Consider the following 23,912-nt stretch of genomic DNA (forward strand, 5'->3'; position numbering starts at 1 on the left):
CATGTCCAACTTGTGTTACATTACCAATGGGAGGCGTGACGGATCCACAGAAAAGCAACGTATCTTTATAGTATTTCCTGTAACGACACTACCCGCAGACGTTTAAGAAAATTGTAGGAAACTTGGGCATGCTTTCACGCTGTATTATCGCTATTCTTATGCTTACCGGTATATAGATACAGATGTTTCATATCAATATTTATTGTTGCACCTATTACTAATGCTACAAAATAACGTTCCGGATAGAATTGATGATGAATGTAAATAATAAACAAAATGACAATGAGATGTAAACTATGCAGGTGACTAATATATCAAGCAGCCTCATTAGCAACAATCAAAACAAGTACATGCTCTGCATTACTATTCTCGAAATAGCATGCTTCACAAGGAAAGGCGTTTTCTGAACGAAACATACTGAACATACATATATATCACACAACATATGTGGAACAATCTTAACGACTGAGTGATTTTCAGGGACGGCTCAACCCAAGGGTAGCACCTCAAACCCGGGCCTAGTCTTAAGCGCGGTGCGATTACATACTCTAGTATAGCGATAATACATACTCTACTTAGTAAAATTGAGTTTTTTATTTAAAATTTGCTACGAACAGGTGTCACCTCACCAATTTTGAACAGCTAAACTCTCGAGAGCAATCAATGGTAAACTATGTTTAGTGTTTGTTAAAATATAAGTACCTAATTATATTTAAGATTTATTTCTTGTTTCTCTAAATTTAGTAGCGTGTAATGCGTCAGCTAGTTTTAATTGATGACACGCATTTAACTCTCACATTCTTTATTTTGGGCCAATGGACGGAAATGGTACCGTACAGAGAGACTCGATGGCGATGTAGAAGACGTAAGTAACTTTACATACTCCCTTATACGTGAATAGATATTTCAAATTAATAATTTTGGAAATATCAGAATAAAACATATTCATCGTTCACGCGTTTTTTAAACATGGATGACAAGCTTAGAGTGAGTAGTTTGGATAAGGCAAGTGATATTGGTTGCTGAGTGCACGTGAGAAAAACGTCAATCGTATTGACGCGATAGCGTTGAGAGCTCGCATCGTAGAAATTCCACAGTCGGTGTTGGCACCGTTGTTTGTGAGTGAATCATCGAGACAAAATTCTAATGAAATATAGAATAAAAATATCGGTCCTATTGAGGATCAAACCCGGACCGTTCTCTTGGCAAGTAGGGGTCATTCTATAAAGCTACGACGTTTCTTGCTGCTGCTACGGGACAAAACACTACATAAACGTTATGTAGTGGAAGAAGTCTCCTTAACACATTTTGTTCAACAGGTAACTCAACGAAAACGAGCCTGTTTGGTGATTTGTAGGCAACAGTAGGAGGCCATCAAGCTACGTCAAAAAAGACCGGGAAAGTGCAGCCATCGCCGCTAAATCATACAGGAACTTTCAAACAGCCCTGAAATTGAACAACTATGTCCATCTAGTAGAAAACATACCAAGCCTTTCAAGAAGCGTTCATGAAGCAAACAGCAAATGCTAGATAATGTGCTGCCATCTGTGAAGCTTTGTGAAATATCTTAATTTCCTGAAAGATAGCGAGCTCCGGGCGTGTATATGAGATGCCTTGCTATTCTTGCCTTAGATCAAAAACCTGTATGTACTATGAGCGTCCAACGAAACCCGAACAGTGGCAGACCTTCGGGATAGTATAGTGCGCACCTGCCCACTGATCACTGTGAACAGGCACACACATATGCTCAAAGCTGCAAAACAGGATGCGCGCGCCTGTCAATGGTGTTAAACGGACGGCACGCACTAGACTATCCCAAAGGCTTGCCGCTGTTAGGGTTTCATTTGACGCTGGTAGTACCATTCGCGCGCACACTCGTGTTTGGGTGTGTGTGTGTGTGTGGGTGTGTGTCTGTGTGCCATCTGTGAGATATTGTGAGAAACGTGTGTCGACTACGACTACAGCCGAGTGCCAATCATGCAGAGGGAAGTGGCCACACTGCACAGTCACTGCATTACTATAGACACGTAGTGCTTGCGCACGCGCGCGTTCGTGTGTGTGTGTGTGTGTGTTTCAGTGTGAAAGTGTGTGTGTGACAAAAGATATTATTAGGAATGTACTTAGCGGTTGAACGACGCACTAGGGGCCGAATTTTGCTATCACGTTCAACTCCTAAAGGCAATCCTTAAGGGTCCCCCAAGTTTGGAGCTCGCCTGCTTTGTTAGGTACAAATAACTTGGTCAGTTTTCCTGATGCATACACAAATGAGAATCAATTCTGGCTTTTTTTTGTTATGAGTAAATGATTTTCGAAAGTGCAAAGGCATACCCGCTGCGTATCACTGTAAGACAGCATCGAGTTATTGCATTCATTACATTGAATATTGTCCCTCAATCAGAGTCCTATTTCGCATTTCCCATTCATTGCAGCAAGGAAGGCTGCACTACTCAGATGCGTAACTAGTAATGATAGAAATGTGCCTTCATTGACTCGTACTGAATGTACGTGTCATTTCTGAAATAAATACTGGGGTATCCACAAGTTCGCCTTTAGCAGTTGAACGTGACTGCAATACCTAGTCCCTAGTGCGTAATTCAGCCACTTTTTGCATACTCTTTTTTATGGTGTTATTCGAAAAACTTAAACTGTGGAATAATCTAATGTAGCTTGAAAGTGACTTGTGTCAGTGAAACTTTCGCATACGGCTGCATTCTGTGTGATGGGCAGTTGTTTTTAAACCACGCGCAGTTACGCTATGCACACACTTCATGGTCTAAAAGTGATGGCACGCAGTAACGTGGCGTTGATTTCTGCAACGGGTCGCCTGTTTTAAGTAATGAAGTTGTAATGATAATTGCATCTTCTTACACCCTCTCGCAATGTAAGGTACTACCACGAAATATTACGGTGATCTGCAATATTACATGTCGTATTGTCATGCCTGTATGCAGGACATGACACCCTGCTGCAGTGATTTAGTAGTTATGGCACTTCTGACCCGAACGTTGTGGAATGGAATCCCAACTGCGTGGGCTGCACTTCCGAAGGATGTGCAATTAGTTGAGGCTCGTGTACTTAGGTTAAAATCCAAGTTAAAATCCTCAAGTGCTCGAAGTTTCTGGAGACCTCCACTACGGCGTCTGTCATAAACGTTTTTTTGTGTTTAGGGCGTTACACCCTAAATATTTTATAATATTGTTACGCACAAGGAGGAACAGGACGTATACGGCTGAAGGGGGCCGTTTATTTTGGTCGCAAAGAGAAGCGCCGGAGCGGCCCACAGGTTGATGATCGCAGTCTTGTCGTCTTCTCTCTTCCTCCAGCTTGGGGCAGCCAGCATGTTCACCCATCTTCGTTTTCTTCCAAGGCATGCGTAACATTCCTCCCCTCGCAGACGAAGCCCGCCGGGCGAGGTAACCAATTCACCTTGGTGTGTACAACTTCAGTCGAGCGACATGGACTGCTTGGGTTTTAGCGGCTCTTCTACCACTTCTCGTGAGGCGAGCTATTGTGTATGTGACTTCCGTGATTTTGTCGAGAACGACAAACGGTCTGTCGTATGTGGCCAAGAACTTTTGGCATAACCCGCGTCTTCGTACCGGAGTCCACAGCCACACTAATTCGCCTGGGTGGTAAGTTACAGGCCAGTGGCGGACGTCATAGCGTACCTTCGATTTTTCCTGTGGTGCCAAAGTGCGTAGACGAGCAATACGACGCGCTTCTTCTGCAAGGCAGAGGATTTCAGTGACTGAGAGGTTCTCGTGCGCCGAGAATGGCAAAACTGTGTCGAGTGTGTGCCGTGGCGGTCGTGCGTACATCAAGAAAAAGGGGCTATAGCCTGCTGACTCGTGCTTAGCGGTGTTGAACGCGTACGTTATAAATGGTAGCACGTCATCCCAGTTCTTGTGGTCGGATGCCACATACATAGAGAGCATGTTTACAATTGTTCGGTTGGTGCGCTCCGTGAGCCCATTTGTTTGCGGATGGTATGGCGACGAGTGACGAAGGCGGGACTCACTCAATCGAAGCAGCTCTTCTACTAAGTCTGCCGTAAATTGTCGCCCACGATCACTGATGTTCACCTGAGGTGGGCCATGTCGGAGGATAACGTGCTGCAGCAGGAACACAGAGACGTCGCTGGCAGTTGCGGTTGGTATGGCCGCTGTCTCGCAGTAGCGCGTGAGGTAATCGACACATACAATTATCCAGCGATTGCCCTTAGCCGACTTTGGAAAAGGGCCCATGAGGTCAATTCCCACCTGTTGGAAAGGTGTGCTTGGAGCTGGCAAAGGCTGTAGAAGACCAGCCGGAGCAGTAGACGGGCGTTTGTGGCGCTGACACTGTGTGCAGCTGGCCACATACGCCTCGACTGACTGTCGCATTCCTGGCCAATAAAAGCGTTCCTTAGCACGGTAAAGCGTCCGCGCAGAACCTAAATGTCCGGACGTAGGATCGTCGTGCATCACACTTAAAATCGCTGTCCGAAGGGTTTCTGGCACTACCAGGAGGAAACGTGCGCCAGTGCTGGAAAAGTTCTTCTTATATAGGAGTCCGTTGCGTACACAGAAATGGCATGCCGTAGGAGCTGTGCAAATTGGTGATAGCCTGGTGTCCTTTCGCTGTTCATCTTTGAAAGTACTGAGGTCGGGAAACTTTGGTGACACAGAAGCTACGAGGTGATCGAGGTCATCGGCGTCACACTCTGTAGTGCTCAGTGGCATGCGCGAAAGGCAATCTGCGTCGGCGTGTCGTCGACCACTTTTGTACGAGACTATGAAGTTATACTCTTGGAGCCGAAGTGCCCAGCGCGCAAGACAGCCGCAAGGATCCCGAAGGTTGACGAGCCAACACAATGAGTGGTGGTCGGTGACGACTGTAAAAGGGCGTCCGTATAAGTAAGAACGAAACCGCTGAATCGCAAATACTACCGCGAGGCATTCTTGTTCTGTGACAGTGTAATTCTGCTCCGGCCTACTGAAGGAGCGACTTGCGTATGCAATCACGTGCTCGCGGTTACCATAGCGTTGAACTAGGACGGCACCAATTCCTATGCCGCTGGCATCTGTGTGCAGTTTGGTTGGAGCTGATGGGTTGAAGTGTTGAAGAACCGGCCGCGATGTCAGGAGGAACTTCAGTTGGCGAAAAGAGGAGTCGCACTCCGGAGTCCACTCGAAGGGAGTATTCTTCCGTAGCAAACATGTCAGCGGATACGCGACATCGGCAAATTTAGGTATAAAGCGGCGAAAATAGGAGCAAAGCCCCAAAAAACTGCAGAGCTCCTTCACAGAGCGCGGCACATTGAATGCTTCAACGGCTGCTGTCTTCTGGGGATCTGGACGGATGCCCTCCTGATCTACTAGGTGCCCGAGAACAAGGGTTTGTCGGTCTCCGAAGTGGCGTTTCTTTGAGTTAAGAACAAGGCTAGCGTTTCTTATGCAAGTCAGTACAGTATCCAGACGTGAATTGTGTTCGCTGAAGGTGCGGCCAAAGATGACGACGTCGTCGAGATAGCACATGCAAATGCTCCACTTCAAGCCACGAAGAACAGTGTCCATAAATCGCTCGAACGTCGCCGGCGCGTTGCACAGTCCAAATGGCATCACATTGAATTCAAAAAGGCCGTCAGGTGTTACAAAGGCTGTCTTTTCTTTATCTTCAGGATGCATGGGAATTTGCCAGTAGCCCGATCTTAAGTCTACAGAGGAAAAGTAAGAGGCCGAATGCAGACAGTCTATGGCATCATCAATACGTGGGAGTGGGTACACGTCTTTTTTTGTTACAGCATTCAATCGGCGATAATCGACGCTAAATCTCCAGGATCCGTCTTTCTTTTTAACGAGAATTACTGGAGCTGCCCATGGACTTACCGACTCCTGAATGATACCGTTTTCAATCATTTCGTTCACCTGCTCATTAATAATCCGCCGTTCGGATGGTGAAACACGGTATGGCTTTTGTCTAGTCGGATTGGCCAAACCCGTGTTGATAGTGTGACATGTCCGAGAAGCAGGCTTTAGGGGCGCTTTGTCTTTCTGCGCAAAGTCGAATGCAGAGACGTGCTTCGAAAGTACATTGACCAATGTTCGGCGTTCACTTGTGCTCAGCGACTTATTCACCATTGACAGAAAAGCCGTTTCGAAACTGTGACTACGATGCTCTTCCGGCGCATCTCTAAGCTCGGTCACCATTAAGGCCTCGTGTTGTCCACTCACGACGGCTAAATTTAGACCATCTGGTAACATCACGGGTTCTGTAGAGCAATTGACAGTCCATAAACCAGCGCGTCCACGTCTGATCGACACCACACAATGTGTGATCAACACATTCTTTTTCATGCAGTTGGTGTACACTGGTTCTACGTTGGCATCAAAATTGGCGGAATAGCTGTCGCTGCAACCAACAGGTACACGAACGGTTGATAACGGTGGTATGATAGTGTCACCACAGACACACAATGCCGTCTCACCATCCACAGGGTTTTCCAAGAGTGCTGGCGGAACGTGATCACTCAAGACTATTGTCCCTGTGCGGCAGTCAACAGTCGCCCCACACTCCCTCAAAAAGTCCATACCCAAAATAACGTCATGTGTCGCCTGCGGAATAATCACGAACTCCGTTGGGATAACGCGGCCTCCGAGAAATACGTTAGCTTGACACACACCAACAGGATGCAGTACCTCACCACTCACTCCGCAAAAGTTCGCAGCTTGATTCCACCTAAATAATACCTTCCGCCCCAAGGTATCTTTAAAACACGCACTCATGACCGAAATGGTTACCCCGTATCCACCAAAGCCATCACAGGCACACCGTCAACAAAAACACGTACTTTGTTCTTGAGCATCAACACAGGAGCTATTTCTGATATTAGCACGTCTCCGGCGACCTCACCTCCATCGGCCGCGCTTGCTAGTTTTCCTGTGGCAAAGGAGACGTGTTGCGGCGCCGTGGTGAAGGAGAACGGGGAACACGAGGCGGTGGAGGCGTCAAGCTCCTGTCAGATGTAGGGGAGTGGTTCCGGAAGCCGCGTGTCCAGTAGTCGTCGCGAGGCAGCAGGTGTGTTGCATTAGGGTCGTCGTACGGTCGATCAGACGATCGTGTGAAGTGTTGTGGAGGGCCATAGTACGTTGCTCGCGGGTCATCGCGAAGTCGTTCGGAAGGCCGTGCAAAGTGTGGTAGGTAGCCATACCGTGGGGCTACACGTCGACGGTTGCAAAATCGCGAAATATGTCCTGGTACACCACAGGAGTAGCACACTGTGAGAGGTCGAAACTCTCTTTGTCCGTCGATGAATCTAACATCGTCTTCTCTGGCGGAGTGGGTTGGTTCGTTCCGTATATAATAGGGATAGACCGGGCGTCGCGAAGAAGGCGGACGCTGGGGGCGTTGGTCATGGCGAGGAGCTGGAAACCGTGGTGCTCTCCTTGGCTGTGGGGGTGCGCTGTACTCAACAGCTGCTGCACTAACCATCGATTGCCAAGGGGCCGTAGAAGGCGGTGGTGCAGTAACAGCCTCACGTGGCACATATACCGAATGTTGGTCGTTTACAGAGTGGTGATCAACTGCTGAATGCGTCTGTTCTCTATAGCGAAAACGTTCTTCGCGAACAATCTCTCGAATCGTCGAGGACAGGTCTGGGCAGGTGCTCGTGTCGATGCTGGCGACCGTTGTAACAATTGTGAGCCGGCCGAACTTTGGAGAAATCCTGCGCATTTTCAGCTGTTCGAAAGTTTGGCAGTGCCGAATCACGTCGGACACCGAGCTCAGGTGCTCTTTTCCGATTAGAAAATTATATACATCTTCGGCTATGCCTTTCAGCAAATGCCCTACTTTGTCGTCTTCTGACATCTGATCATTGACCACCTTGCACATCCTCTATATACGTGGTACATGTCTCACCTGGAAGCTGCGCGCGTTGAGACAATGTCTGCTCTGCCCGCTTCCTTTTGACGCTCGAGTCGCCGAAACACGTTTTCAGCTCTGCAACTTTAACGTCCCACGTCGTCAGTGTGTCTTCGTGGTTTTCGTACCACACGAGCGCAGTATACGTAAGGCAAAAGACCGCATTGCTGAGCTGAGCGGTGGCATCCCAGCCGTTGGACTTGCTGACTCGCTTGTACTGGACGAGCCACGCGTCGACAATTTCTCCAGATTTTCCTCCAAAGGTTGGCGGTACTCGGTAGTAGGGCACGGAACCCATTGGAGTTGGCTTTGAAGCGTTAGATGGCTGATCTTGGGCCATTACGATCGGCGCAGGCGGGAGTCCGGCAAGGCGGCGGCTGCGGCGTAGTCCAGGTAGTGAAGCTCCCGTCGTTGGGCTTGTCTTACCCAGCACGCTTCCACCAATCTGTTACGCACAAGGAGGACCAGGACGTATACGGCTGAAGGGGGCCGTTTATTTTGGTCGCAAAGAGAAGCGCCGGAGCGGCCCACAGGTTGATGATCGCAGTCTCGTCGTCTTCTCTCTTCCTCCAGCTTGAGGCAGCCAGTATGTTCACCCATCTTCGTTTTCTTCCAAGGCATGCATAACAATATAAAGGACTTTTGTATACGTAAAACATGAGCATTGTTTTCACTTCATTTACAACCAGAGATATGTGTTTTAACTCTTTCGTTGTCATGCCTACTCATTGAGATCCCCGGCGTTTTACACTTTGGATTGTTTATTTTGGCATGCTTAGGTTGTTTCTCGTGCGTTTAGCACTTGCCACAAACGTTAGCCCAGCTACTAGCGGTTTAGAATCAATTTGAATCGGCCCAATGTGATCAATTATTTGATTTTGAGGGACCTTTTTGCGAACCATAGTGCGTGTGTTATTGAGAAAATGCACTTCACCGGTGAGCTCGAAAAATGTGCATGCTTCTCACGGTAATGCTACTCTGCATCAAAAGTTCTGGAAGCAAAAGAACCTTTGCAAGTCAGAAATTATTGTGTCAGCTTCGCAATCTGAAAGTGTTGAGCAGGAATATGCTGCAGATATGTACGCCAGCCATTCAATAGAGGGCTGCCTAAAGGTCAGAGAAAATCGTTTTACAAAAAATATTTTCAAAAGTCCACAGCCTGTGTGTAGGGTACTAATAGCCTTCTCAGGCAGTTTGCAGCAGTTTTGGTTTAACTTGTAATAATATATCAGACACAGAGCCACATCCAGTATTACTAGTCGCTGCTATGGCGTCGTCTACAGGCCCGCATGGGTGCTCACTTGGGCTGCAAAAAACACGCGCTGTTCAGAATTGTCTTGCAACAGCTTCTTATTTGAATGAATACTAGCTTCAAGTGCGAGAATTACAGCGCCAGAGCTTCGGATTTCGTAGCGACCAGACTTAGCGTTAGTCTTAAACAACCACAGCCGTTCATTGTTTTTTTTTTGACACAGCTCTGACTATAATTTTTCGACATTCGCGGGACACTTTTTTCATCAACACAGTTTCGCGCCTGGCTCGTTGTTCGGGCCTTAAAACGCTAAAACTCGGTACGAGAATGGCTATGTCGGTCCACGAACGCGTGCGTTGCTAATTTCGCTGGAATCATAGGCACTGTAAATGATCCCGTACCCTTATACCCTGTCCAGCAACGGAAGAAACCTATAGCATCATTAAGGTCTCTTGTACGAATGAAGTTGCGATGAAAATTTGGAACGCCAGCTCAGCGAGGCCGAGAACGCGCCTGCTACTAGAAGTGCACGCTTTGGTGGAGTGAGCGGGTTCAGCGCCCTCGGCAGTGACGCACCTCACGACTACCAAGCACATCAATGAGCACGCCCTATTGCAAAAAACAGCGTCCCCAGCATGATGCCAGCACATGTTTTGGCACTGGCACACGCTGGAGACACTGGTACACACTTTTATTCACTGGCAATTCACTGGGTGCACGGGAAAAAAGCTGTGTCGCTCCGGTTGGGGTGCTGGCTTAATCGCTGTGATGCTGGTGCACACTGCGAAGGGCTGGAAGCGCTGGAAATTTCACTGGGAAGCGCTGGTGAATACTGGAGCACGCAATGTTTCTACCAGCGCAGCGTGCACAATATTGTAGCGTGTGCCGTGGTATGTTTCTGTGTCGTTAAATATAAAACGCTCTATTCGACGGCACGGAGAGATGCTACCCTAAGAGATAGCGAGCATACGTAAGTTTTGCGGCGCACGTACATATCGCAGGATTTATGATGCACCTTTTTCACATATGCCCCCGCGTATACCAGCCATATTCGCAATAGCCGTGTGTTACTGTAACGATTCCAAGTTGCAGTGATTGTAAGCCTAGAGCTGCACGCCCCTCCTGACAGAAACAGGAAATTGTTTCTGCCGCCGAGTGTACGAAACGTGGATGAGCTTTCCCGATTGCTTCGCAAGGTTTCCCAGCGTAGGCAAGAAAAAAATCTGTCGTTCGATTCCGCCACAGTGCATAAATGAATGTCTGGCCATGCTTATCATTCTACTTACATCAGGTAACAGTCAGGAATGTTCCGAAGCTCAAATGCAGAATCTTCAACCATGCCAACTCACCCCGTCGAGAGCGGTCTTACCCAGTACCCAGGCCAGCAAGCATTAAGCATGTCATGCAGGCCTCATTGGTGTATATGTTACCGGCACTACTGGCTTCATATACACACTCTTTTAAATTGTGAGAATAACTATAAAGTATAGTTTAGGCCGGTACTTAGCTACGGAGCAGAAACCTGAAGACTTACAAAGAGGGTTTAGCTTAAATTGAGGATGACGCAGCGAGCAATGAAAGAAAAATTGTAGGTGTGACCTTAAGAGAGAAGAAGAAAGCAGAGTGGATTAGGGAACAAACGGGGGTTAAGGATATCATAGCTGAAATCAAGAAGAAGAAATGGACATGGGCCGGGCATGTAGCGCGTAGACAGGATAACCGCTGGTCGTTAAGGGTGATTAACTGGATTCCCAGAGAAGGCAAGCGGGTAAGGGGGAGACAGAAGGTTAGGTGGGCAGATGAGAATAAGAAGTTTGCGGGTATAAATTGGCAGCAGCAAGCACAGGACCGGGCTACCTGGTGGTAGATGGGAGAGGCCTTTGTCCGGCAGTGGACGAGGTCAGGTTGATGATGACGATGATGATGATGATGATAGTTTAGGCGTCCATGAACCTAAATCCACTATTTTGCCTTGTGTCGTTGTTTGCACAAGAAGCGCTTATAATCGATGCGTCGCGCTTTCAGCTACGCAGGCTGTCACCGAAAGCTGTCAGCCGCACTTAGCCGGTCCTTCTCCGACTGATATGTAAGAACACGCAATTTCCAGTTGGTAATTTGGTACGCCTTCGTGAACTGACTACCTGGCGTACGTTATCAGCGGATTGCATCAGTATTTCTATGGGTATTTTTTTATTGTTGGTATTGATATAACTGAATATATCTCTACACTGGCGCACCCGCTGTATACTGCCAGAGGAAGCCAGAAAAACGGCTGTCGCTCGGTTTCGCCACTCCAAAAGTGCATTTCTGGCAATGCTTTACCTCCTACTTACTTCAGGTACAGTTTAGGTAACAGTTAGAAATATTGCAAAGCTGGAATGCAGAAATTTCAAGCATCGCAACTCTGCTGCTTTGAAAGTGGCCTTATTCAGTGCCCCATCCCAGCAAGGCCTATCGTGCCGGCTATGTTGGTGTACATGCTGCCGGCGCTTTTTACTTAAAGTGGGCACAATTATAAAGAATAAGAGTGACTGTGAAGTATTGTTTAGACATATGTTAGTCTAAAATCAACCATTTCACTGCGTGCGCGGTGGCCACACAAGGAGCGGCGATGATCGATGGATCGTGCTTACAGCAACGCAGGCTGTCACCGATAGCGTCAGTCTGAGCGCAAGAGCTGGTACTTTCTGACTTGTATGTAAGAACACGAAATTTTAGGTTGGTATTTAGGTACGCCTTAGTGAACTAGCACACTGGCATACTTTTTCAGTGGATTGCATTAGTAATTTCTTCAGTGGTTTCTTAGTTGCAGATATCGATATAACTGCGAATGTGTATGCTGGCACTCCGTATGTTGCACTGCTACATCGGAACTTGCGCAAAAAAAGTACTCAATATTCACTCGTGTGCGTGAATATCTACCGAACAAGACATTTTAAATCATCTGTACATGTTGACCAGTGGCAAGTGCGAGAACCGACTATTGAAGAAAAAAAACTAGCGGCAGCAACAGCCGACAATCTGTGGCTGCTTCTTCAGTCAATTTGAGATTTTTCAAAGTTAAGATGTGAATGCTTAAAAAACCTTTGCTCTATTGCTAATACCCGCACGTCATTCGGTTCACGGACGCCGTTAATCGCCGTCGAATCAAGATGCAATTGTTATTGGGAAAGGGATATTGCGTCAAACTTGACTGTGGGACTTGTAAACATGGAGTCGAATAGTCATTTACAAGCCCCCCCCCCCCCCCCCCCCCCGCATGTACGTTGTGGCGTGGCGTAGTGGGTAATGTACTCAATTGGTAACCAGGAGGTGGTTTTTTCTCATTTTTTATTTTATAATGTGAATGCGTGCTACTTGCTTATATATTTAATGATTTATGGAGAATGGGCACCCCTGTTTTAAACCTGTGAAGCCATTTTGCGCAGAGTACTGGGACGCTGCCACTCCAGCGTCCGTGTACCTGTGCTGAGACGCGCTGGTGCCAGCGCCATTCTGGGTCCATAATAAGGCATGGAGCTGGACGCTGGTACCCAGTGGCACAGGTTTTTGCAATAGGGCGAGAACGGCTATCTATCGTAGTGAGACATGGTCAACTACCGCAGACACGACGCGAAGACTGAAGAGCAAACTGTGGTCGCAGCGGGTGAGTTTGCCTCACAATTGGGGCTCGTCAAGCCATTTTATAAAATTTATATAGAAGAGATACCGAAGTCAGCAATTGCTTGTCTTATAAAACTGACAGCTCTCACAAGCGTTGCCGCTGAATATTCCGAATTTGAATATGTCTTAGTGTAAACACTGTCAGTTCATATGGGCTAAGAAGAGCGAACATTGAAGCTGACTTTGAAGCTGGGATAACGTGTCATTTGCCGATGCTTTAATGCAAGAATGCCTCCAGCTCGAGCAGGCTAATTTTAAGCGCTTATCATGAGGTCAAGCACTTTCCAAGGACCCGCGCGACGTCCTCCTGCCTCGGCCCATATGGTCAACCAGACGCCTGCGACCACTTAACGTGATTCAGTAGGCGTGAACTTGAAGCGGCCGATCCAACTATAGCTTGACGAAAGTTCCCTGACCCCGTTCATTGAATCACCTTGCTCGTAATTAAACTAGTTGAACAGCAGGAAATGGCGAGTTTGAGAATTTGCCCTATTTAACCACCTCCTCATACTACCTTTCAGCCACAGTTCATCCCAGCTTGTTCTTTCGTGTTTGACTATCCACCATTGTTCCGCAATTCGTCCTCATGCAAACGCACGATGAATAAGCCCATCTGCTTCTTGTGTTACCGTAAAGGGGACATTTCTCGTCATTGCAGAAGTCGCTGGGGTCCTGCACAAGCTTCTACTCGTACCTTCAATGCGCGTCCCACTTGTAGTCATGAGACCAGCATGGAACCTCTTGCCCCAGATCCTGCTACTGAACAAAGTTCCTACCGCTCTTCATCAACCCGACGTCACCAGTCTCGTTCTCGACAGCCCCACCGATATCGCCTCTCGCCTTTCCGCGACGTTCCCTGACAGAAAACTGAGGGTTGCCGTGGCAATAAGTGGCACTACATCACTCGGATTGGCCAAGAATCCTCTTTGAACCTACAGACAAAATGGAACTTTATCGATGTTCAAGTAGATGGTGTGCATGTGGCTTCTCTTCGATCCTGGAGCGCCGTTTTTCGTTATGATGAGTCATTTACGCTGAAAGCTAAAGAAACTTCTCACAGCTGCGAACACTCAGTTCACCCATGTAGCCGATGGAGGAACAACCTCTATCGTTGGATTGTCTTCTGCTTTTGAAAGCATCGCAGGTTGCCACACAGTTCTTCATTTTACCGCCCTTGATAAAATGCCCGCGATAAGTGATCTTAGTCCGCGGCTTCTTGTCCACTCATTTACTCTTCATTGACTGTTCGACCAGCATTCTCTGTCTCCACTTGCCCGCAAATGAACCTCTAGCAAAACCGTTCAGTCTCCTCTGAGCAATGAGTTACTTACGCAATTCTCCCCAACACTAACCTGTACCCAGCTTAGCTCCATACCATTAGTTCTCTGTGGCGACTACGTTCTGATACCTATCACCGATGCCCTCATAACCAGCAGCATTACTTTACCACACACTGTTCAGTGCCTCGCAGAGAACTCCACGTGCCTTTCAGTTGTCAGCATAGTGTAACACCTCAAACTCTGCCGCAAGGAATCTCCTCGGTGTTCATTTGCACTTTAAAAGAGAACTCGGTGTATGTTTTCACGATGGCCGCTCCTTCCGACCACGATGCTCAAAAGCGATTCCACACTTCCTCCGACAGTGCTGTCAGTGAATGATTGCTTCCGGCTTAACGCCACAGCAGACTGACGAGCTCCACTAGCTTCTGCTGTCCTACATAGATGTTTTCGACCTAAGCGGCCAGCCATAGGGGAAAACTGTAGCTGTGACCCACCGCATAAGCATTGCTAATAGGCCTCCTATTCAAAGGCGTGCTTATCTGTTGTCGGCGGCAGAGCGTTCCATTATTCAAAGTAAAATCGACGAACTGATAGCCGAGCATAATATTGAGCAATGCTGCAGTTCTTGGGCATCGCCTGTTCTGATAGTTCACGAGAAAGATGGCGCTTGACGTGTCTGTGTCGGTTATAGACACCTAACGATAATAAAAAGTGGAAATTTGCCTTAAAGGATGAAGCGATGAATGCGATAGCAGCATATTCGAATGTTTTACGAAGCAAGGCCAACATTTTAGAAGCAATAACAATTGTAGTAAGCATGAGCTTTCTAAGTAACCAAGTTTCCTGCGGCGCAGTCAGATGACCACATCAAGGCTCATGCGTAGATACGGCGTTGATATACGAAGTGAGGCTGGCAGTAACTCATTGATATTTTAACCTCATATATCTCTACTAAACGCTGGTGTAAGAGAATACGACCATTTGAGGTACACTTTTGGCACGATTCTTCGTGTTGAGAGTGGAGCCTGTAGAAGCTCCCTCCTGTTGCGGGGGCACAAGGCACATGATTATCAGTGCCGCGATAGTGCTGCAACGATCAGCGTCCTACCCCTCTTCCCTCACGAGATCAACACGTGCGCAGACCACCCCGGCCGGAAAGGCGATATTCATTATGCGGAAAGAAGAGGATAGGGCATCCTTTCCTGTATATATATACAAACTTATATACTGGAATTACGATGGCGGCGATAGCAAAAAACCAGTCGATACTGTCCACATAATTTCTATTGCAATAAAAAGACGTTTATCGTCTGCCACGAGTAGACAATGCCCTAGATTTCTTCTATGGGTCCCGCTAATTTTCTTCTATAGAGCTTCGTTCCGGGTACTCGCCGATTAAGGTAGATTAGATGAACTGTGACGAGACGGCATCTATCACCCTTGACAACCTAAGTCAGTGGAACGTCTTGCCCTTTACCTTTTGTTACGCTCGAGGCACCTTTGAACGAATGATGAAGTCCCTGCTCAGAGGCTTTGATGGTCAATCTATTTGTGCCAATTTGACGACGTTCTTGTTTTTAAGAGCTTGCTTCTTCTGCTCGTGGGTTGTCCTGTGTCGGCGGCGTATGCAGCAGTGTTGCCTGTAGAGTTTTTCGTCGCTCAAGGCCCATATCCGGTGTGTACAACAATGCTCACTGATTGCGAGCCACCATCAAAATGTCCGTATGCGATAGCCGGCGCGCTCGCCTCCTCGAAGTAGATTCGAAAAAATAGATTTAAAGAAAAAAGCTTGTGGCGGTAATTGCTTCTCTGTGCGGAGGTCATCTCAACAACTCTACACTGGGGATGGATACTGGGGAAGAGAAATAAGTGTGTAAGAGATACAAAAAGAGGGTGTGAGTGTCATGTGGTCTGACCGCGCCGCCATCGGTGAATATAAAAATTCTCACTAAATGATCTGCTATCACTCATGGTGGCGCCAACCATCTCGGCATTTCCACTTCATTTGTCTTCGCTTAGAGCTCACGCAGTGAGCCTACGTATCCAACACTTGGTCACATGTACAACCTTTAAGCCAAATAAGAAGCGCATTGGGCTCGCAACGCAGCTAGAGCTCGGTCGCTGCAAGATCTTGAGGGGACAGCCCGAAAGGCCGAAGCAAGCAGTGCTCTCTCGCAAGGAAAACCGTATAAGCGGGGTGTTTATATAAATTATATGTAGCTAATCAAATCGAATATAATGCATCCAGTTGTGAATAATAAACATTGCATATGTAATGTACATATAACAAAATGTCTGGCTTTATGCGATAATAGAAACTGTGTAGGAAAGATTCGCTGGTTACCCGATCATATGCGAGCAATCTTCTGCAACATCATTCACTATGCAACGTCATTCACATCATTAAGATAAGGCGGTGATTGTTTTTGCCGACATTTGAAACTCATATAGAGTGCCTCTCAGACGTGTTAAGCATTTTCAGTTGCGCTACAGGCTCAACTCGTCCAAATGTTACTTTGGGTGCGACCAAAGCACAGTAATTCACCTTTAAGAAGACGCAAACAGTGTACAACCAGACCCGGTAAAAATCAGCTCAGACAAGAACTTTCCTGTTCACTGTTCTGCGACAGATATACGCAGCTTTATTGGTTCGTTTTCATTTTTATGACGCTTCGTGACAAACTTCGCACTTTTCACAAGCCCTCTTGCGCAGCTCCTCAAGCGTGACGTTTCTCAAGCAAGAAGCTTTCGCGTTGTAGACTCTAATCGCACTTTTCAAAACTCCTCCGATTCTGGCAAGCTTCAGCCTTGCTGCTGCTACGAAAATTCGTAGAGATACAAGTGCACATGAATTGTTCGAGTGCTATCTCAACAGCAACGTCGCCAGGACTGGGTGATTGCACGCGCCAGGAACCTTTTATTGGCACCTACATGTAATTATTCAAGTACTGAGGACAAGTTATTGGCTCTCGTTTGGGTGGCGGGGAAATTTCGGGCTTAGCTATACGGAGGGCCATTTTCGCTTTTTACCGACCACCACACGCTCTGGTGCCTGAACTTTCTGGCAGATCTATTCGGGTGTCTGTGTCGCTGGGCTTCGCGCCTGCAATAGTTTGCGGTTGTCTACAAATCTGGCCACCTGCACCGTAATTTCGATCGCCTTTGCCAGTACCCTGTCGCCAATCTGATGGCACCGACGCTCCCGCGAAGCACGCCATCTTATCATTGTCTTACTTCCATCACAATGGGGAAAATAAGAAGCGGTATCTACTATTGTTTGACATCATAAACCGTATGAAATCTTTTTCAAATGACGCCTGCGTCCGTATCTCGTGTTTGAAAAGGCTGTCTTATATTGTGACAATTTCCGGCTTGACCACTCTGACATTCGTATTGTAATGCCTGAGAATCTTCGGCGCTGTGTCCTCACTGAACTAGAGGACGCACCCAAAGCCAGACACCTTGGCATGTCTCGCACGTACGAGCGCATACGGTGCCATATGTGGCTTATGCCGACGTCGCAAAACACCACAGGTGCTACCCTCGGGCCATCTTCAGCCATTTGAAATACCTTTGGAACCATTTCAATGCGTTCGGTTAAGCCTGCTTTGTCTTTCTCCGCTAAATTGTTGAGATACAACTGTGTAGCAGTTGATACCAAATGCGATATACGCTATGCTATCACGCGAGCTTCACTGACAATTGTGCAAACGACGAGGCTGACCTCATATATTTGAGGCGTTTAACAACCCAAAACCACCATATAATTTTGAGAGACTCTGTATTGGAGGACTCCGGTAATTTCGACCACTTGGGAATCTTCAACGTGCACCCAAATATGAGCTGACGGGCAAACACCACCTTCGTCTGTACCTAAAATGCAGCCGCCACAGCCGCGATTGAATCCCGCGACCTGCGGGACACCAGCCGAGTACCGTTGCCACTAGACCACCGTGACGATGCTGGCTGACTTCCTGTTGCGTGATGTTATATTGGTTCACGAAGCCCCGAGACAGCTGCTCGCAGGCCATTGCCGTATATTTATATCTATAGTCATCACCGACATCCTGCGTTCCTGCTCCACGCGGCACGAACCATCGTTACTAGACTCTATTCTACTCTAGTAATGTTGGCACAAACTAACTATTGCTTAGCACTCCCAAACCAACCACTTCACGGAACGCTTTATTTCAACTCTTACGGAGATGCTTCCTATGTATGTGTCGCCAAACCACCAAGACTGCAATCTGGCCTTATCGTAGGCAAGTTTCACGTACAATTGATTGTGACAAAACAATGGAAGCTTTTTACCTTTCCTGTTCCAAGGGAGAGTCGAGCTTGCTGCTGGACACTATCATTTAGGCCACTGCCCCGTCCACCAGCGACAGAGAATATGTCCGTGACTATCGCGTGAGCAGATAATGCTCGTCAGATCGCCCGCGCTCCAATAAGAGTGTCGCAGAGCAATTATTGACGTCAGTACGGTGCATCAAATACAGACGTTTTTTCACTCTTGGTACTCTTCTGCTACTCCGGTCACCTGATTGTTCGGTGGGCCTATAAGAAAAAATTTTGTCTCGGTATTGCCTCAAGTACCTGTCACTTATCAGGTCAAACCCATCTTTCCTTTATCATATGCTCTACCGCCCAGTGATGTTCAGGTCTCTCGGCTCAAGCCGTACAAGACCACACCTGAAAATTACCTATAAGTCTTAAAGATGGCACGTCCACCTCCGGTGGTCATACTCCGTACTAGTAGCATGGAGACGAAGAGTGCAAAAAGAGTAATGAGATAGATGAGAGACTGGCGCGAGGGAATCATTATTGCTGGCGCTGCTCTCTCAACCAGCTGGAAACACATCTGCGTCTACTCTTAAAAGTCGGCATCCTTTTGCTAACAATATAAACTAAAAGAAACTTAAAGATATGACACTTCTAACCTATTCCAGAGGCTCGGCCTCAGCTGATGCCTAAAAAATGTATTGTTATAGTACTTCCAAAACAAGCCACGGCTCTTGATGTATTTTGTAAATGGCAGGCTCTTGCTGACTTAGAGAGGGTTACTGTCACGTCTACCGCCACAGAATTACATTTTGCAACACTTCATGCATAGCCCCCATGGACCACGTCATTCTCTAAAGTCCTGCCCTGCGTCATTATCAAGAGCAGACAACTTTTCACATCGCAATTTGGAAGCGATGCAAAACTACATACTCGATGACATAGGCGTGCGAAAGAATCCGCTTTAGGGAAAAGGGCAAAGATTCAACGCTGTGCCCCCCCCCCCCTACTCCGCCATCCCCAATACGCCGATGTATGAGGCGAGTTCGTGCCCGCCCTCGTAACACAATGCGCAGGGCTGAATTTGCGCCCCATTTTTATGAGGCCTTCCTCCTACCGCGATCCTCGTGCCTCCGCCTGTACTCGTGAATACTCATAAGCATTTCCCATTATCCCTCATCTGAATTTGTAGCCACATGGCGAGCGTTCGTTAGTGTATGCAAATAACCTCTCGCCCTCCCATAATCTGCCCTTCAGTGACCTTTCGTTCTCAATTTCCCCCAATAACATAATTTATGCGTTTATATAGCCCTGGCTGCTCATGTTGAAATGTAAAAGTTGCGAAGAGAGGAGCTTCTGGAGAGTCTTAGGCCTTACACAAGGTCACTCACGCAGTGACGCCAAAAATAAGACAAAATACACTGCGTTGGTGAAACACTGTACATCACGTAAAATAGAATAATGTAGGTTTTAACGTCCCAAAACCACCATAATAATATGAGAGATGCCAATATGGAGGGCTCTGGAAATTCCGACCACCCGCAGTCCTTTAACATGCACCAAAATCTGAGCACTCGTGCCTACAGCACTTTCACCTCCATCAAAAGCGCTGCAGCTGCCACAGCCGGGACTCAATCCCACAGCCCGCGGGGTGGCACCCGAGTTCTTAAGTCACTAGACCACCGCCCGAAGTCATCACATGAAGTAGAGTCGCACTAAGAAAGCATATGCTATACATAGTAAGCAAATAGTTCGCAACCACTTGCTTTGTAGAGCTTGCTAATTGTGAATATTGCGATATTTTAAGACAGTGTCTCTGCAATAGGTGAGAGCTTTTTTCTTCTTTGGGCCTACCATCCAGCGTCACTGAGTCTCGTAAAAGCTGTCGTCTTTGCTTATTATAACGCGGGAATCAAAAATAGAGTGTTATGCAGCATGCACATGTCAGCGTGCACGTCTCAGACTCATTAATATGGTATTTTATGAAAATGTGTTTTCACGCGAAAGGTACTGTAGCCGGAGGAAGTGCAACAGCATTTCTGAGTCGATACCTGCAGTTAATTTTCCACGAATGCGCAAAAGATGTCTAAATTTAAATCTTCAATTGTTTGTTAGAAACGAAACTTGGGGAACATTTCAGCTGCATCGTTCGGAGTTGAACGCGAAAGCGATATCTGGTCCCTAGTGCTTACGTGAAACATTCAGTGCACACATTTTATTGTATGTTATTAGAGAAGTTTACCTTGTGAATCACTTAAATATAATCGATACAGTTAAAAGTGGCTTGTGCCATGAAGCTTTCGTATATGGCTCCAATCAGCGTATTGGATGCATAGATGGAATAACATTTATAATGTCCTGCCAGATGCAAGCGAATGCGCTCACTTTCACTTATACCGATTTCTGTATAAGAGATCAGTCAAGTTTTTTATAATGCAGAGCCAGTGGTATGTGGCAGCACCAAGTCGTTTTTTGCGAAAGCCCTTGAATTTTATTCAAATTGTACGAAAGACCAGCTTTTCCGTTCATAGCGTTCCATTGTCCACGCAGCGTAGTAAGCACTTCGGTGTTTATAATTGCCTACCTAAGTCTCTTCTTGAAAAAAACACACTGCCTAACACCTATGTATTGGCGTTAGCCTCAGATATTTTATTGAAAATCCTGGGTTGGTGGATGCTGGAATTGTTGGTGGATATGGTGGAAATATTAGTGTATATGGTGGAAACTGTAGTGGGCATAATGGCTGATGGCGGCGAGAGTCGAAAAAATTGTGGCAGATGGTGGTGGTGATGGCGAGCCAATGGTGGTGATGGTGGAAAATGCCGACTGATGACAGTTAGAGTGGAAAACATGGTGGCAGTTGGTGGTGATGGTGACGAGCCAATGGTGGTGACGGTGAAAAATGCCGGCTCATGGTGGCGAGGCAAAACGTGTGTGTTGAAGGCTTGGTTAGTAAGGTGGATGACGGTGGCATGATGGAAGCTTGGTAAATGACGGTGGCATGATGAAAAGCACATGACAGTATGTCAAATCACCTATTTTTAGTGTTTCATTCTTGAATGCGCAGAGATACGTGTTCACAGTAAAAAACCAACACTGCTCATTATCTTTCTAGTATGTTTTTTTATTCCTGTGGTGTCAACAACGCTTTAATCTTCGTGGAGCATACAATATGCGGCCGGGAATATGTTTACATTTCGTGCACGTACTTACATCGGTTTGACATCCGCGATGTGTGTTTTTTTTGTTCTGATGTTTAGAAGACTAGAAATTTCACCGTGAACATGACAACAAATGTTTCACATCGGCGAGCAGTTGCCGACAAATAAATGGGCTCCACTTTGCAACTGCCCCTTTCAATGTTAGAGCAGAACACTGCGGTCACTTGATTCGCCACGCTTGAAACGCAACTCAGGCAATTCTTGCACGCTGTATTGTTTGAGCCGAACCTTTAGGTAAACAAAGTGCGTGCGAATATGCATAATTTTTCACTTTCGACGTGGCTCAAGGTGAGCCCCAGCGAACTTGACTTTCACCCTTCTGTTCTACCGGCGCGATTTCCACCAAAGGTTACTCATACCGACTGAGCCCGTACAAGTGTTATCGGCGCTTGTGGCTTTCAGAATACACAATTTTGACGAGTAAAAATGACAATACAGCACCACTGCGGCATCGTTTACCTTAAGTAAATCCTTTTTTTTTATTGTGTACGGTGTTCGCTAAAGAAGCGACGAACATCGATGCGACGCGCTCGCAGCACTTCCACCAAACGTACGCCTCGCCTCACCGACAGCCGCCGGTCACACTCGCCGGCACATCGCTGGCTCTTATGCGAGAACATGGACATGTCAATTCGTATGCTTACTGAACCAATATGATAGAATGATGTTTGTGGCACACTGCATTTGTTTTTGAAAAGCCGTTATGGAACTGTTCCTAGTGACAGAGCAACAGCGGTGCGCTGGAATGACTGCGGTGTGCGTTGCGCGAAAAATTTAAAAATCAATTGTGTGGGCGTATCAATCGAATGAGCATAGAACCGTCATAAAGCCTGAACTGATATCTCCTTTTGGAAGGAGCGAGAAACAGATAATAAACTTGGCAGTAACCGCCGATAAAATCTACCTGCTACTCATTTTACTCAGTTGTTTTTTTCTTGCGGTTGTAAATTGTAACAAAAACATAGCGCTGTTGCCATTATCGCAGTGGTAATCATTATAGGCAGCAGTTTTTCGTGGTTGTGCAAATGGGCAAATTTTAGTAGCAGGTGCTGATCCCGTCCCTCCCAAGTAAACGACAAACAGAACTGAAGTTAAACAGTGACTTTCTGAGTTGACTATTTTTTTACCACACTTATTGCCATCTCTCTGCGTGGCGCAGTGGTTAGTGTACTCAATTCAAGATTCTAGGTTCTATTCTCCGCTGGCGCACCTTTTTTTACGGGTGCTTGATACAGTCTTTTTTATACAGTTATTTTCATTTCTTTAGCAACAGCTCATCACGGTGGTTCTGACGCTGCTTCGCGCTCCAGCATTGCCCGCTGGAGCGTGCCATCCGCCACCATACACCATGTGCCACCATTTTCACCGCCATATTACACCAAAATGGTGGATGCGGACTGCGAGATGCGACGATTCTCACATCTCGCAGTCATCACATGACACTGCAAAAATGACAATCGAGCACTGTGAATGAAGCGAAAGTAATGCAGGGAATTTCATTGAGGCGGCCATTTACAGTCAATGCATTTATGGTCTAAGGACATTTAAAGTTGATCGGTTGATTAGAGATGACGCTGATTCTGCCATATTGACGTAAATGTTGTTCACTTGACACGTACAAGTACTGTGCTTTTCCTTAGTTTTATATTGTATGTGCAAATGCTTTACTAGCTCCGGTAATTTTCCTCTACACAGTTCCTTCGCAAAAATCAACGTCTCCGTCTCGTCGGCATGTCAGATGTTGATTTAGGAAGCCCTGCTCGATGTATGCATGCTGAGTTCAAGTTGGGTAGCACTGACGTTGCTGAGGCTGATTTGTTTTATGAAGAAGCGGATCAAGTAAGTACTAAACCCTATAGTCAGTTATTCACTTTAAGTATATACTTATTTTAAAATAAAATAGTAGTCTGCTTACGCTAATTGAGCTATCAAAGTGGATGTCTCCATGACCTCACATAGGAGGAGCTTCATGCCTTCAGAATACTACACCGTTTTTCATTGTTCATTGAAATAATTCAACTCAACTGTGCCTAATTATAGTGGGGCCTTGAAACATATAATGAAAGAGAGAGGTAAAAAAGAAAAAGGCAGAGAGGTTATTTGCAGCTAGCGTTTGGCACACGCAAGAATAGCCTCCTAGGAGTTGGGTTCGAGGCACTCTCCTGCTGGTTCTCACTAGAACATAACTGTTTCAAGAAAAACGAATAACGTTGCTCAGGCCACCTCGGCGTAATATAGTTATTGTCTGCCGTAGATGAGTCGAAGAAGTTACAAACTAAAGAAGGCAAACAGAAGATATAACTGCGGTGGAGA

The 23,912-nt window shown here is 46.7% G+C and overlaps 1 protein-coding gene across 1 annotated transcript in view; it reads left to right on the forward strand.

Moving 5' to 3' along the window:
- Positions 1 to 23,912, forward strand: part of LOC142767580 (uncharacterized) — a 49,795-nt gene that overhangs the window by 10,439 nt on the left and 15,444 nt on the right. The window contains exons 3-4 of the mRNA XM_075869542.1: positions 840 to 865; positions 23,295 to 23,438. Of these exons, the coding sequence (XP_075725657.1) occupies positions 840 to 865; positions 23,295 to 23,438 (170 nt within the window). The remainder of the gene's footprint in view (positions 1 to 839; positions 866 to 23,294; positions 23,439 to 23,912) is intronic.

This window comes from Rhipicephalus microplus, chromosome 7, assembly GCF_043290135.1.
Source record: "Rhipicephalus microplus isolate Deutch F79 chromosome 7, USDA_Rmic, whole genome shotgun sequence".
Taxonomy (NCBI): Eukaryota; Metazoa; Arthropoda; class Arachnida; order Ixodida; family Ixodidae; genus Rhipicephalus; species Rhipicephalus microplus.